Genomic DNA, 15461 nt, shown 5'->3' with positions numbered 1-15461 from the left:
ACTTCCAACGATATAAATGTCCACGCGGACATCATCCGTTCACCTACTCTGTGTCTCACAAAGACACCAAAAATCTCCAATTTGGAGTCATCAGACCAAAAGGGCAGATTTCCATTAGTTTAATGTCCATTGCTTGTGTTTCTTGGCCCAAGCAAGTCTCTTCTTATTAGTGTCCTTTAGTAGTGGTTTCTTGGCAGCAATTTGACCATGAAGGCCTGATTCACAGTCTCCTCTGAACAGTTGATTTTGAGATGCATGTTACCTGAACTCTATGAAGCATTTATTTGGGCTGCAATCTGAGGTGCAGTTAACTCAAATGAACTTATCCTCTGCAGCAGAGGTAACTCTGGGTCTTCCTTTCCTGTGGCGGTCCTCATGAGGTCTAGTTGCATCATAGTTCTTGATGGTTTTTGAGACTGCACTTTAACTTCTTGGTGACAGGGGGCAGTATTTTCACATCCGGATGAAATGCATGCCCAAATTCAACTGCCTGCTACTCATCCCCTGAAGAGAAGATATGCATATTATTAGTAGATTTGGATAGAAAACACTCTGAAGTTTCTAAAACTTTGAATCATGTCTGTGAGTATAACAGAACTTATTTAGCAGGCGAAACACAAAGGACAAAACATTAAGATGTTTTTTATTTTTAAGTCACTCTCTTTTCAATGAGTTGTCATTGGGAATCCAGATTTCCTTGCAGTTCCTACCGCTTCCACTGGATGTCAACAGTCTTTAGAAATTGGTTGAGGTTTTTCATTTGTGTAATGAATAAGTAGCCCTGTTCAGAACGAGGGTCACTTGTAGTGTACTGTTAGAGGTGCGTGACCAGAAAGCTAGCTAGTTTGTTTTCCTCCTGCATTGAATCCAGTCTTCAATTTTATTGATTATTTACGTTAAAAAATACCTAAAGTTGTATTACAAATGTAGCTTGAAATGTTTTGACAAAGTTTACAGGTAACTTTTGAGATATTTTGTAGTCACGTTGCGCAAGTTGGAACTGGTGTTTTTCTGGATCAATCGAGCCAAATGAATTGACATTTTGGATATATATAGACGGAATTAATCGAACAAAAAGACAATTTGTGATGTTTATGGGACATATTGGAGTGCCAACAAAAGAAGCTCGTCAAAGGGAAGGCATGAATTCTATTTTTATTTCTGCGTTTCTCTCTTTGTTTACGGAGGTGCTATCCTCAGATAATAGCATCCTTTGCTTTCGCCGAAAAGCCTTTTTGAAATCTGACATGTTGCCTGGATTCACAACACGTGTAGCTTTAATTTGGTATCTTACATGTGTGATTTCATGAAAGTAAGATTTTTATAGCAATTTATTAGAATTTGGCGCTCTGCATTTTCACTGGCTTTTGGCCAAGTGGGACACTAGACTCCCACAAGAAACTTTCAATGTTCTTGACATTTTCCGGATTGACTGACCTCCATGTCTTAAAGTAATGATGGACTGTCGTTTCTCTTTTCTTATTTGAGCTGTTATTGCCATAATATGGACTTTGTCTTTTGCCAAATAGGGCCATCTTCTGTATACCACCCCTACCTTGTCACAACACAACTGATTGGCTCAAACACATTATGAAGAAAATAAATTATACAAATGAACTTTTAACAAGGCACACCTGTTAATTAAAATGCATTTCAGCTGACTACCTCATGAAGCTGGTTGAGACAATGCCAAGCATGTGCAAAGCTGTCATTAAGGCAAATGGTGGCTATTTGAAGAATCTCAAAATATATTTGGATTTGTTTTAACACTTTTTTGGTTACTACATGGTTCCATATGTGTTACTTCATAGTTGAGGTCTTCACAATTATTCTACAATATAGAAAATAGTAAAAAATAAAGAAAAACCCTTGAATGAGTAGGTGTTCTAAAACTTTAGACCGGTAGTGTAGGTTTGACAGACCATGTGAGGAGTGCAGGGTTTAGGGTTCATACTGAAAACAGTGTCTTTATTCATTTTGATGCATCAATACAAAAACGCAGACAAGCTTCCTGATTGGCTCGGAAAAACGCTCGTTAGGCTGCCTCTCGCCACAACCCGCCAATCACCAGGAGGGTAAGGGGCGGGTCTATGCAGCCAAAGGGACACGGCATGAGACAACCCGCGAACCAATCAGATGCTTTCGGCAGCATCTCCTAATCTTTTTATAGATTTAAAAAAAAAATCAAACAGGAAAAAGAAAATATACCCCATGTTATTAAAAGAAAAGGACAACGGTTGTCATGACAACCAAACAATCATTTCTCCATTAGGTCCATGTCCTATTACATCTATGTCAGCGGTTTGTTTCAAGTGTTTGGTGGTCTGTATCGACATCTCTGCCTGCCTGACATACAGAGTTAATATCCTTACTAAATAAAATACTGGACTATGTGGCCAGGCAAAAATACAGTGAGGAAAGAGAGAGGGATAGACGGAAGGGAAGATGTGCCGGGAGAGAAACATGGCTAGATACACAGTAGCTAGAAACAGAATCCAATGGGACACAAGAAGAGGTGGAGCAGGGTTAGTTTAGTAGGCTGGGAGGAGAGGTGGAGCAGGGTTAGTTTAGTAGGCTGAGAGGAGAGGAAGAGGGGGAGCAGGGTTAGTTTAGTAGGCTGAGAGGAGAGGAAGAGGGGGAGCAGGGTTAGTTTAGTAGGCTGAGAGGAAGAGGTGGAGCAGGGTTAGTTTAGTAGGCTGAGAGGAGAGGAAGAGGGGGAGCAGGGTTAGTTTAGTAGGCTGGGAGGAGAGGTGGAGCAGGGTTAGTTTAGTAGGCTGGGAGGAGAGGGAGAAGAGGGAGAGCAGGGTTAGTTTAGTAGGCTGGGAGGAGAGGGAGAAGAGGGGGAGCAGAGTTAGTTTTTACTGGGAGGAGAGGGAGAAGAGGGGGAGCAGGGTTAGTTTAGTAGGCTGGGAGGAGAGGGAGAAGAGGTGGAGCAGGGTTAGTTTAGACTGGGAGGAGAGGGCGATCTGAATGGTATGTGACTGGTCTGAGGGGGCATGCAGGTAGGCGGATGGATGGAAGGATGAGTTGATGAGAGTAAGGGGGGGTATATTTGGGGAGGAGGGGGGTATAGTCGCCCCCCCCGGCCTCTCCTATCGGTCCATCTCGTCCAGAAGGGGCGTAGCGTCTCCAGCGATTGACATAGGCGTGCTCTGGATCATGGGGCTGGGGGAAGGTCGCGGGGTCATCCTGGGGGTCTTCTGCTTCTTCCTCTCCGCCTCCTTCTCCTGGAGCCACTGCTCCGCTACCTTGCCCCAGTCCACCGCCGTGCTGCCGCTCGACCTGCAGGGGGAGACAGTAGGGGCGGGGGGTTACGTACAGGCCAGTTAGGATGTTGTCAAAAACCACATCTGAAAGTCTGCAATCAACTATTTAATCTCATTCACTATAAACATTCAGAACACAACTTCTTCATTCCAGATCAACCCGCTGCCCAGGATTCATAGGCATTTCTTCAAGAATTATACTCCTAACTACTTAAAAAAAAACATTTTCCATCAACTGACTCATTACACATTCAACTGAAACACACAATCTGTCTGTCTCTCTCCGTCTCAACTTACTTAGGCTGCTGCTGCGGAGTGCGTCCTCTGGAGGAGGACGAGGGAGTGTTGGACGAGGGTCCCTGGTGGCTGCTGTGGCCCTGGTTGCTCTGTGTGTGTCCATGGGAGTGGGAGGACTGGGGGGTGGAGGGGTACTGCGGGGTACCCATGGTCTGTTGGCTGGGGGTGGTGTATGAGTAGCTGGGGGTCATCATGGGTGTCGCCATCGGCTGTTGGGGCGTCGCAAACACCTGGAGAGAGGGAGAGAGAGAGGGACGGCGGGAGAGAGAGAGAGAGGGACGGCGGGAGAGAGAGAGAGAGAGGGACGGAGGGAGAGAGAGAGAGAGAGGGACGGAGGGAGAGAGAGAGGGACGGAGGGAGAGAGAGAGGGACGGAGGGCGAGAGACGGAGAGAGAGAAAGGGACGGAGGGAGAGAGAGAGAGAGAGAGACGGAGGGAGAGAGAGAGAGGGACAGAGGGCGAGAGAGAGGGACAGAGGGACAGAGAGCGAGACAGAGAGAGAGGGGGAGAGAGAGGGGGAGAGAGAGACAGAGAGAGAGGGGGAGAGAGAGAGAGAGAGAGAGAGAGACGGAGAGAGAGAAAGGGACGGAGGGAGAGAGAGAGACGGAGGGCGAGAGAGAGGGACAGAGAGAGGGACAGAGGGGGAGAGAGAGAGACAGAGAGAGGGGGAGAGAGAGACAGAGAGAGGGGGAGAACGAGACAGAGAGCGAGAGAGAGACAGAGAGAGAGGGACGGAGGGAGAGAAGTGGTTAAAACGAAGCACTATTTACACATTGTGGCCAACAGCAGCAGAGAAAGAACATTCTACACCTCATTATTCACTTCACATCTCTCCAATGTGACACCTAGGTGGTTGCTACACACTCGCAGTGGATGAGGTTACCTTCATCTGACCCAAATACAAAACCATTGGACCATCGGTAAAGCAATGCTAAAAATCCACTCACGTGATAGGCTGAGGAGCTGCCTCCCCCGCCCCCACTGCTGCCCCCGGTGTAACCGTATTGGCTGGAGTTCCACTGGGCAGGCGTAGTGTTAGCGTTCTGGCCCTGCCCCTGCCCCGTCACCGCGGCGATGGCACTGAACATCTGAGAGGTCATGTTGCGTGGGAGAGCGCTGACCGCTCGAGTCAGGTCTGAGACACGGAGAGAGAGAAGAAAGGTTTAACCCTAAAGTAGCATCAGACATCCACCAGAATTACTAAAGCGGATATTTGACTGGATAAAATGCTTATCAACTTTAGGATTGATACATTTTGATGGGGATGAGTGTGTGTGAGAGAGAGAGAGACTGACCTGCGATGTTGATGTTAGCTGGTGTAGCGTTGACAGAGGCAGGTGTCCGTGTTCGACTGCTACTGCTGGGGGTGATGCCTGATGGAGACAAGGAAACAGACATTGTAACCACAGGATAGGACAGTTGTCACCAACAGGTCGATCTTCAAGGCATTCCTCGTCGATCACCAAACATTTCTGTAGAAAATCCAACGTTAAAGGCTGTGATAAAGGCTTGCGCTCCTTTTAAATTCATGTGCTTTTGGCGAGAGGTGCGCTTGATTTGAGAAGCCCTGCGCACCGGGTAAGCAAAGTGTTCCCCATTTTGAACCATTTCAGTTGTCTGAAAAGTTCAACTGGGAGATCTGTGGCTAAATTGAATGCGCCTACTTGGGTGGCCAATCTGATATATCAAATCACAGGAGCTTCAACGACCCCAGGCCATAGCAAAGTTTGATACTAGCCCAACTTAGATGTAATAACTTGTAAAACCATGACCACAGAGAGGCTGTCAAAGAATACAGCAAAGAGACGCTCTTTTTTAGGAGCGAGTTCACGTTTAAGGTTTTAATCAACACTATTACAAAACAGCTTCTCAGTACATCCGCTGCTGCAGCGAATGAGCCAAGCGTATCGATGGCCCGGCGCTTTTAAGATTATTAGAAGCTCGTCATGGATATTTTAATATCGAGGAGTATTTCACTTTCTCTGGTCATTGGAACAACATGAATTTGTGCCTGACTAATGCAGATGCGGTGCGATTCGAGCCTCGACCACCGGGTGAACTGTGTTCCTCTTTCTGGTCAAGTCTAACCAGAGGAAAGGAAGGAGAGAGCAGGGACCGTGACAGGCAGACCCCTCTGCTGCTCTCTCTCCTTCCCTCCGCGGAGACTAATGTTGTGTTCAAAACAACTGGGAACGTAGAAATATCAGCCTTCCGAGCGTTCCAAGACAAATGGGAACTCTGGGGGGGGGGCATCCAACTTTCTGGAGCTCTGATTTTTCAACCTGAAGATCACTGACGTCTTGATTTGACCTTTTGTTTTGTTTTCCGAGTTCTCAGTTGTCTTGAAAGCACCACGACCATCAGATACAGGTACCATCAGTCCAGTAAAAAAAATATATATATTTACATGGTCTGCAGTGCCTCGCAAATGCTGCACCAACTGATCTATTTTGCTATCAAAGCTCGAGTTTTGATATATAATATGGTCTGAGAAGACCCATATTGTCAGGCCAGGCATATAGCCAATATTCTATGACAACGAACTACGCTTATCACTCAAACATCATTCTTACAAAACTGTTCATGTCACATGTGTTAAGTTATTATATGAGCGGTCGATTTCGGTTTGCTTTTTGACTGCAAAAGTGATGTTGACTCAGAAAGGGTTGATGACCACTAGGAGAAAAAAAAAAAAAAACCTTTACAACCAATCTAATCAACATAGCACAACTATAGCAGTGGCACACAGGTCTAGAGAGATTGACAGGTGTTCTAGCCAATGGGCAGGCAGTATGTACCTGGTACCGGTTCCTGGAAGTGGTCTTTGAACCAGCGGAACAGTCCGTTAACGGTGGGGAACATCTGGGAGCGGTACCGGAAGCCGTCAGGAGAGATGGTCACATACTCAACACTGCAGACACAGAGGACATCTTCAAAACCAAACCATAACTCTACTACTCTGAGCTCTGTCATAATCACACACACTCTAATTCCATTGTCAACACAATAATGCTGAACAATCTTTCTAGGATTTGTATAGATGTTATTGTTACTCACTGTGTATTTATTCATTGGTGTTATTATTTGTCTATTTTGCTCTGAATTGTTGGGAAAGGCACTGTTAGTCTACACCTGTTGTTTACAAAGCATGTGACAAATAACATTTCTTTTGATTTAAGGCTGTGTGGAGAGACCCTAGTATTTCTATGGGAGAGATGAGGTCAGGGACAAGGTCCACACAATAGAAATAGAATGAACGGAACCTCCAACCCTGGCAATTTGACTGGTAAACTCGTGGGTACACTCGCAATTGGCTGCATGGTATTGTGACGCAATAATTTCCATGGTAATGTAGAATATTCATTTAAATTATGTTAACTGATGTGGCTCATGCAATGGAATTTATTTTTTGTAAATCAAAGCAGATTGATGGGTACATGTCCTGCTTTGCTCCTATGGGTACACTCAAAATGGCTGCCAGTCCACCCATTATGGCATCATTTACTTGGAGACACCCCTTCTATTCATTCTATTTCTATGGTCGTCAACCACTCACCAAGGTTAGGGGTTAGTTTGCTGTAGTCATGGTAACTCACCAAGGTTAGGGGTTAGTTTGGTGTAGTCATGGTAACTCACCGTTGTTAGTTTGCTTTAGTCATGTTAACTCACCGTGGTTAGGGGTTAGTTTGCTGTAGTCATGGTAACTCACCATGGTTAGGGGTTAGTTTGCTGTAGTCATGGTAACTCACCGTGGTTAGGGGTTAGTTAGCTGTAGTCATGGTAACTCACCGTGGTTAGGGGTTAGTTAGCTGTAGTCATGGTAACTCACCGTGGTTAGGGGTTAGTTAGCTGTAGTCATGGTAACTCACCGTGGTTAGGGGTTAGTTTGCTGTAGTCATGGTAACTCACCGTGGTTAGGGGTTAGTTAGCTGTAGTCATGGTAACTCACCGTGGTTTGCCACGAGGCTGGTATCCCAGTATGAACTTCCCTGGCAGGTCTTTACAGGCTGAGACAAAGTAGGGTATGAACGTAGGCTTCTCCTTCTTAGACCTGATCAACAACTCCTCCATTTTCTACCAGACAGACAGGGACGGGGAGAGACAGGGTGATGAGGGGATGAATAGAAAGGATATGTAGCTCTATAAATAAAGAAAATAGAGACAAACTATGGTCACTGGAGAGATCAAACACGTTTTCTAAACAGGAAGGAGGTTATTTTCTTTGTAAAAACAAATATTCTGTCAGAGGCTTTTGAAGTGAATCAAAATAAACACTTTTGTAATAGTGTCACATTCTGTGGTCCCCTCCATTATTTCCCCCCGTACCTTCCTGTCCCCTCCATTATTCCCCCCGTACCTTCATGTCCCCTCCATTATTCCCCCCGTACCTTCCTGTCCCCTCCATTATTCCCCCCGTACCTTCCTGTCCCCTCCATTATTCCCCCCGTACCTTCCTGTCCCCTCCATTATTCCCCCCATACCTTCCTGTCCCCTCCATTATTCCCCCCGTACCTTCCTGTCCCCTCCATTATTCCCCCCGTACCTTCCTGTCCCCTCCGTTATTCCCCCACACCCCGTACCTTCCTGTCCCCTCCGTTACAGTCCTGGAAGTACTTGTGTCCCAGCAGGTCACGAGCGAACGCTGCCATTGGCTGAATATAACGAGCTGTGATCTCATCAAGATCCTCAAACTCCTAGAGAGAGACGAGGGACAGAGAGAAAGACAGAGACAAGAGGAGGGGGAGAGAGATTAGTTTGAGTTGTGGAACAGGTATGTGGACAACCCATCTCTCTCACACACACACACACGGTCCTCACCTCAGTGTTGATCCAGAGTGTGTGTCCCAGGCTGAAGGCGTTCTCCTTGCCCTCCTCTCTCACATCAACATGCTGGTAGATGCCATCAGCTACCTACACATAACACATCTGATTAGCATCTAACGACAAATTCATCAACCTGTCAGTCAACACACCGCGACATTAACGGTTCATTGAATGAGGGAATTATTTTATAAAGACGAACAGTATTTGGTTGTAATTGAAATGTTGCAGGTAGGCCAACCTCCCTCCAGGAGAGCTACTGGGCATGCAGGTTTTTGGTGCAGCCCTGCTCGGACACACAACATTGTAAAGAAAATCTGCAGTTCCAACAAGACCTTGATAAGCTGACTGGTGTTTGAGCAGGGTTAGATCAAAAGCCTGCACAGCCAGTAGCTCTCAAGATGGAGGCTTGACCTGTGTTTTATACAGTAGCCCATCAGGGCACCTGTTTACTGTGGGGGGGGGGGGGGGGGGGGGGGGGTTATGCACCCATCTACATCCCCTCCCCTCCCCTCTCCAGACGTCCCCTCCCCTCTCCAGACGTCCCCTCCCCTCTCCAGACGTCCCCTCCCCGTGACAACGTCTCCCTGACCTATCACCCCCTCCATACCTTCCAGGTGACAGTAAGGTGGTTCTCTCCCTTGCTGCTGGGCCTGATAACAACATCTCCCTGGTCCATAGACTCCATCATCTTCTCAGCCTGCTTGAAGTTGATGTTGTGGAAGGATGGGTGTGCAATCACACGTTTTATATAGGCTGGAGAGAGAAGAGAGGGGGGCAAGAGGGTGAATGGAGGGAGGATGGGAAAGAAAAGGGGAATAACTTTAAGAACATTGAAGTCTTGTTTTGTTCACAAAGTTGAATATAAACATATTTCAGCCCTGACCCAGATCCGCTGTACTGACCGGTTCTCTGTATAATACTGTTTACTAACCGGTTCTCTGTATAATACTGTTTACTAACTGGTTCTCTGTATAATACTGTTTACTAACTGGTTCTCTGTATAATACTGTTTACTAACTGGTTCTCTGTATAATACTGTTTACTAACTGGTTCTCTGTATAATACTGTTTACTAACTGGTTCTCTGTATAATACTGTTTACTAACTGGTTCTCTGTATAATACTGTTTACTAACTGGTTCTCTGTATAATACTGTTTACTAACTGCTTCTCTGTATAATACTGTTTACTAACTGCTTCTCTGTATAATACTGTTTACTAACTGGTTCTCTATATAATACTGTTTACTGGCTGTTTACTAACTAGTTCTCTATAATGCTGTTTACTAACTGGTTTACTGGCTGTTTACTAACTGGTTCTCTATATAATACTGTTTACTGGCTGTTTACTAACTAGTTCTCTGTATAATACTGTTTACTAACTGGTTCTCTGTATAATACTGTTTACTGGCTGTTTACTAACTAGTTCTCTGTATAATACTGTTTACTAACTGGTTCTCTGTATAATACTGTTTACTAACTGGTTCTCTGTATAATACTGTTTACTGGCTGTTTACTAACTGGTTCTCTGTATAATACTGTTTACTGGCTGTTGACTAACTGGTTCTCTGTATAATACTGTTTACTAACTGGTTCTCTATATAATACTGTTTACTGGCTGTTTACTAACTAGTTCTCTATAATGCTGTTTACTAACTGGTTTACTGGCTGTTTACTAACTGGTTCTCTATATAATACTGTTTACTGGCTGTTTACTAACTAGTTCTCTGTATAATACTGTTTACTAACTGGTTCTCTGTATAATACTGTTTACTAACTGGTTCTCTGTATAATACTGTTTACTAACTGGTTCTCTGTATAATACGGTTTACTGGCTGTTTACTAACTAGTTCTCTGTATAATACTGTTTACTGGCTGTTTACTAACTGGTTCTCTGTATAATACTGTTTACTGGCTGTTTACTAACTGGTTCTCTATATAATACTGTTTACTGGCTGTTTACTAACTAGTTCTCTATAACGCTGTTTACTAACTAGTTCTCTGTATAATACTGTTTAGTGGCTGTTTACTAACTGGTTCTCTATATAATACTGTTTACTGGCTGTTTACTAACTAGTTCTCTATAATGCTGTTTACTAACTGGTTCTCTGTATAATACTGTTTACTGGCTGTTTACTAACTAGTTCTCTGTATAATACTGTTTACTAACTGGTTCTCTGTATAATACTGTTTACTGGCTGTTTACTAACTGGTTCTCTGTATAATACTGTTTACTAACTGGTTCTCTGTATAATACGGTTTACTGGCTGTTTACTAACTAGTTCTCTGTATAATACTGTTTACTGGCTGTTTACTAACTGGTTCTCTGTATAATACTGTTTACTGGCTGTTTACTAACTGGTTCTCTATATAATACTGTTTACTGGCTGTTTACTAACTAGTTCTCTATAACGCTGTTTACTAACTAGTTCTCTGTATAATACTGTTTAGTGGCTGTTTACTAACTGGTTCTCTATATAATACTGTTTACTGGCTGTTTACTAACTAGTTCTCTATAATGCTGTTTACTAACTGGTTCTCTGTATAATACTGTTTACTGGCTGTTTACTAACTAGTTCTCTGTATAATACTGTTTACTAACTGGTTCTCTGTATAATACTGTTTACTGGCTGTTTACTAACTGGTTCTCTGTATAATACTGTTTACTAACTGGTTCTCTGTATAATACGGTTTACTGGCTGTTTACTAACTAGTTCTCTGTATAATACTGTTTACTGGCTGTTTACTAACTGGTTCTCTGTATAATACTGTTTACTGGCTGTTTACTAACTAGTTCTCTGTATAATACTGTTTACTAACTGGTTCTCTGTATAATACTGTTTACTAACTGGTTCTCTGTATAATACTGTTTACTAACTGGTTCTCTGTATAATACTGTTTACTGGCTGTTTACTAACTAGTTCTCTGTATAATACTGTTTACTGGCTGTTTACTAACTGGTTCTCTGTATAATACTGTTTACTGGCTGTTTACTAACTGGTTCTCTATATAATACTGTTTACTGGCTGTTTACTAACTGGTTCTCTGTATAATACTGTTTACTAACTGGTTCTCTATATAATACTGTTTACTGGCTGTTTACTAACTAGTTCTCTATAATGCTGTTTACTAACTGGTTCTCTGTATAATACTGTTTACTGGCTGTTTACTAACTAGTTCTCTGTATAATACTGTTTACTAACTGGTTCTCTGTATAATACTGTTTACTGGCTGTTTACTAACTGGTTCTCTGTATAATACTGTTTACTAACTGGTTCTCTGTATAATACGGTTTACTGGCTGTTTACTAACTAGTTCTCTGTATAATACTGTTTACTGGCTGTTTACTAACTGGTTCTCTGTATAATACTGTTTACTGGCTGTTTACTAACTGGTTCTCTATATAATACTGTTTACTGGCTGTTTACTAACTAGTTCTCTATAACGCTGTTTACTAACTAGTTCTCTGTATAATACTGTTTAGTGGCTGTTTACTAACTGGTTCTCTATATAATACTGTTTACTGGCTGTTTACTAACTGGTTCTCTGTATAATACTGTTTACTAACTGGTTCTCTATATAATACTGTTTACTGGCTGTTTACTAACTAGTTCTCTATAATGCTGTTTACTAACTGGTTCTCTGTATAATACTGTTTACTGGCTGTTTACTAACTAGTTCTCTGTATAATACTGTTTACTAACTGGTTCTCTGTATAATACTGTTTACTGGCTGTTTACTAACTGGTTCTCTGTATAATACTGTTTACTAACTGGTTCTCTGTATAATACTGTTTACTGGCTGTTTACTAACTAGTTCTCTATATAATACTGTTTACTAACTGGTTCTCTGTATAATACTGTTTACTGGCTGTTTACTAACTAGTTCTCTATAACGCTGTTTACTAACTAGTTCTCTGTATAATACTGTTTACTGGCTGTTTACTAACTAGTTCTCTGTATAATACTGTTTACTGGCTGTTTACTAACTGGTTCTCTGTATAATACTGTTTACTGGCTGTTTACTAACTAGTTCTCTATAACGCTGTTTACTAACTAGTTCTCTGTATAATACTGTTTAGTGGCTGTTTACTAACTAGTTCTCTATAACGCTGTTTACTAACTAGTTCTCTGTATAATACTGTTTAGTGGCTGTTTACTAACTGGTTCTCTATATAATACTGTTTACTGGCTGTTTACTAACTGGTTCTCTGTATAATACTGTTTACTGGCTGTTTACTAACTGGTTCTCTGTATAATACTGTTTACTGGCTGTTTACTAACTAGTTCTCTATAATGCTGTTTACTAACTGGTTCTCTGCTGTTTCTTCTTGCGTTCCTCCTCTGTCTTGGTGTCCTCTGTTTCCGTGTCGAAGTCGTAGTAACTGTCTTTAGGGAGCTTCCACTCGTTGTTTTTATCCATCAGGTCAGACGTACGACATGTCAGGTCCACGTTGAACTTCTCAATGTCAATCTTCATGATGCGACAGTGAACCGTCATACCCACCTGGGAGAGGAGGAGTTAGGTGAACACTTGTACAGGTACTGAAACAGCTGAACCAACTTCAGTCACCAACAGATCGAGTCCTGAAGACAGAGAGAGAGCTAGAAGATGGGGAATCAAAGCCTTGGTGGGTGTGCTCTAAAGGACCAGAGTAGTATGTGTGTGTGTTGGTTTGTGTGACAGTGAGACAGTGTGTATGGCAGGTCTGTGTGTCTCACCTTCACCCTCTCCTCAGGGTGTTTGACCACCTTGTCACTGAGGAACTTGGTGGGGATGAAGCCCTGGACACCGTTGTCCATCCGAGCCCTCACACCTATAGCCTGGCCAGGACACGAACCACTGTCAAAATGGTTCCACACCTAGCAGAGAGAGAGGGGGGGGGGGGAAAGAGAGAGGAGGGAAAGAGAGAGAGATGGGAGAGGAATAGAGAGGAGAGGAAGAGAGAGAGAAAGAGAGAGAGAGAGGAAGAGAGAGAGAGAGGAAGAGAGAGAAAGAGAGAGAAAGAGAGGAGAAAGAGAGAGAAAGAGAGAGGAAGAGAGAGGAAGAGAGAGGAAGAGAGAGGAAGAGAGAGGAAGAGAGAGGAAGAGAGAGAGAGAGAGAGAGGAGGAGAGAGAGAGAGAGAGGAAGAGAGAGAGAGAGGAGAGGAAGAGAGAGGAGAGGAAGAGAGAGGAGAGGAAGAGAGAGGAGAGGAAGAGAGAGGAGAGGAAGAGAGAGGAGAGGAAGAGAGAGGAGAGGAAGAGAGAGGAGAGGAAGAGAGAGGAGAGGAAGAGAGAGGAGAGGAAGAGAGAGAGGGAGAGGAAGAGAGAGAGAGGAGAAGAAGAGAAAGTTGGAGGAGAATGTAAAGGTAGGCAGAAAGCAAGAGCAAATAAATCATTTAGAACGAAATAATCCATCATGTGGAGATATTAGAACACATCAGAGAGACGTCAGAGTCCTGGGGAACATGACTTCTCACCTCGCTGAGTTCAGGGAAGTTGTCCTGTTGACAGAAGGGGCACTGCCACAGCCCTGTAGCGTCGTTCCTAATGGCCTGGTCATAACTCTCCCCCTGGGGGCGCCGGTGAGCTATACCGGTCACAACACTGGTGATCAGCTTACCTGGAGACAGAGACGGGGCAACTGTAGAATCTGACAGAATCTGAGAGGGTGTGTGAAGGCAGTGTGAGTGAATTAGGGTGGCTTTTATACCTATATAGAAGGTAGAGGCGTGTATACCTACATAGAAGGTAAAGGTGTGTGTATATCTACATAGAAGGTAAAGGTGTGTGTGTGTGTATATCTACATAGAAGGTAAAGGTAAAGGCTTGTATACCTATATAGAAGGTAGAGGCGTGTATACCTATATAGAAGGTAAAGGTGTGTATACCTATATAGAAGGTAGAGGCGTGTATACCTATATAGAAGGTAAAGGTGTGGTATACCTATATAGAAGGTAACGGTGTGTGTACCTATATAGAAGGTAGAGGCGTGTATACCTATATAGAAGGTAAAGGTGTGTATACCTATATAGAAGGTAGAGGCGTGTATACCTATATAGAAGGTAAAGGTGTGTATACCTATATAGAAGGTAACGGTGTGTGTATATCTACATAGAAGGTAAAGGTGTGTGTATATCTACATAGAAGGTAAAGGTGTGTGTGTGTGTGTATATCTACATAGAAGGTAAAGGTAAAGGCTTGTATACCTATATAGAAGGTAGAGGCGTGTATACCTATATAGAAGGTAAAGGTGTGTGGTGTGTATATCTACATAGAAGGTAAAGGTAAAGGCTTGTATACCTATATAGAAGGTAAAGGCTTGTATACCTATATAGAAGGTAAAGGTTTGTATACCTATATAGAAGGTAAAGGTTGTATACCTATATAGAAGGTCTCTGGTGTCTCCTTGGTAAGCAGGTTAAACACCTCCTCGGTGTTAGGAGCTCTGTAGGGAACTCTCAAGTCCTTATACCTGCAGCTCAACTCAGCACGGATATCATACAGGGTGATGCCCTTGTTACCATAACCCTACAACCACAGGAAAAACACAGGTTAGTGTGTCAAAATGATATGCCCTTGTTACCATAACCCTACAACCCTGTTCCTGGAGAGATGCCCTCCTGTAGGTTAACTCCAACCCTGTTCCTGGAGAGATATCCTCCTGTAGGTCCTCCTGTACAGCTATAACACCTATGACAGCTATAACACCTATGACAACTATAACACCTATGACAACTATAACACCTATGACAGCTATAACACATTTGACAGCTATAACACCTATGACAGCTATAACACCTATGACAGCTATAACTATACAACTGTGTGCTACACCACAACCCCTTGTCTCTTCCTGTACCTGTCTCTCCAGCTCCTCAGCAAAAGCATCCAGGTCCAGGTCTTTGAGGCGCTCCGGGTTTTCCAGGATTTCCTCCAGCGCTCCGGCCGGGTTGGCGTCCTCCGCTGACTCGTCGTATTCCAGAGCGTCCACCGCCATCTTTCTGGCCCACTCATATGTCTCCGGGTGCACCCGGGACCCATCCAGAACCTCGATGTATGAGTCAGTACTGGAGAGACGAGAGAGAGAGGTGAGGGGG

General features: G+C 43.5%; 1 protein-coding gene across 1 annotated transcript in view; it reads right to left on the bottom strand.

The window, feature by feature from the left end:
• Positions 1-1940: 1940 nt before the first annotated feature.
• supt6h (SPT6 homolog, histone chaperone and transcription elongation factor) overlaps positions 1941-15461 on the bottom strand; it is a 33698-nt gene continuing 20177 nt past the window's right edge. The window contains exons 24-37 of the mRNA XM_031808974.1: positions 15224-15431; positions 14745-14892; positions 13842-13984; positions 13105-13245; positions 12694-12889; positions 8994-9139; positions 8381-8473; positions 8143-8256; positions 7512-7636; positions 6361-6473; positions 4858-4935; positions 4510-4697; positions 3564-3793; positions 1941-3282 (exon numbers count right to left, since the gene is read on the bottom strand). Of these exons, the coding sequence (XP_031664834.1) occupies positions 3093-3282; positions 3564-3793; positions 4510-4697; positions 4858-4935; positions 6361-6473; positions 7512-7636; positions 8143-8256; positions 8381-8473; positions 8994-9139; positions 12694-12889; positions 13105-13245; positions 13842-13984; positions 14745-14892; positions 15224-15431 (2113 nt within the window). The 3' untranslated portion in view covers positions 1941-3092. The remainder of the gene's footprint in view (positions 3283-3563; positions 3794-4509; positions 4698-4857; positions 4936-6360; positions 6474-7511; positions 7637-8142; positions 8257-8380; positions 8474-8993; positions 9140-12693; positions 12890-13104; positions 13246-13841; positions 13985-14744; positions 14893-15223; positions 15432-15461) is intronic.

The sequence above is a fragment of the Oncorhynchus kisutch genome, linkage group LG29 (genome assembly GCF_002021735.2).
Source record: "Oncorhynchus kisutch isolate 150728-3 linkage group LG29, Okis_V2, whole genome shotgun sequence".
In the NCBI taxonomy this organism is placed as follows: Eukaryota; Metazoa; Chordata; class Actinopteri; order Salmoniformes; family Salmonidae; genus Oncorhynchus; species Oncorhynchus kisutch.
This window is presented reverse-complemented; position numbering and strand designations above follow the sequence as displayed.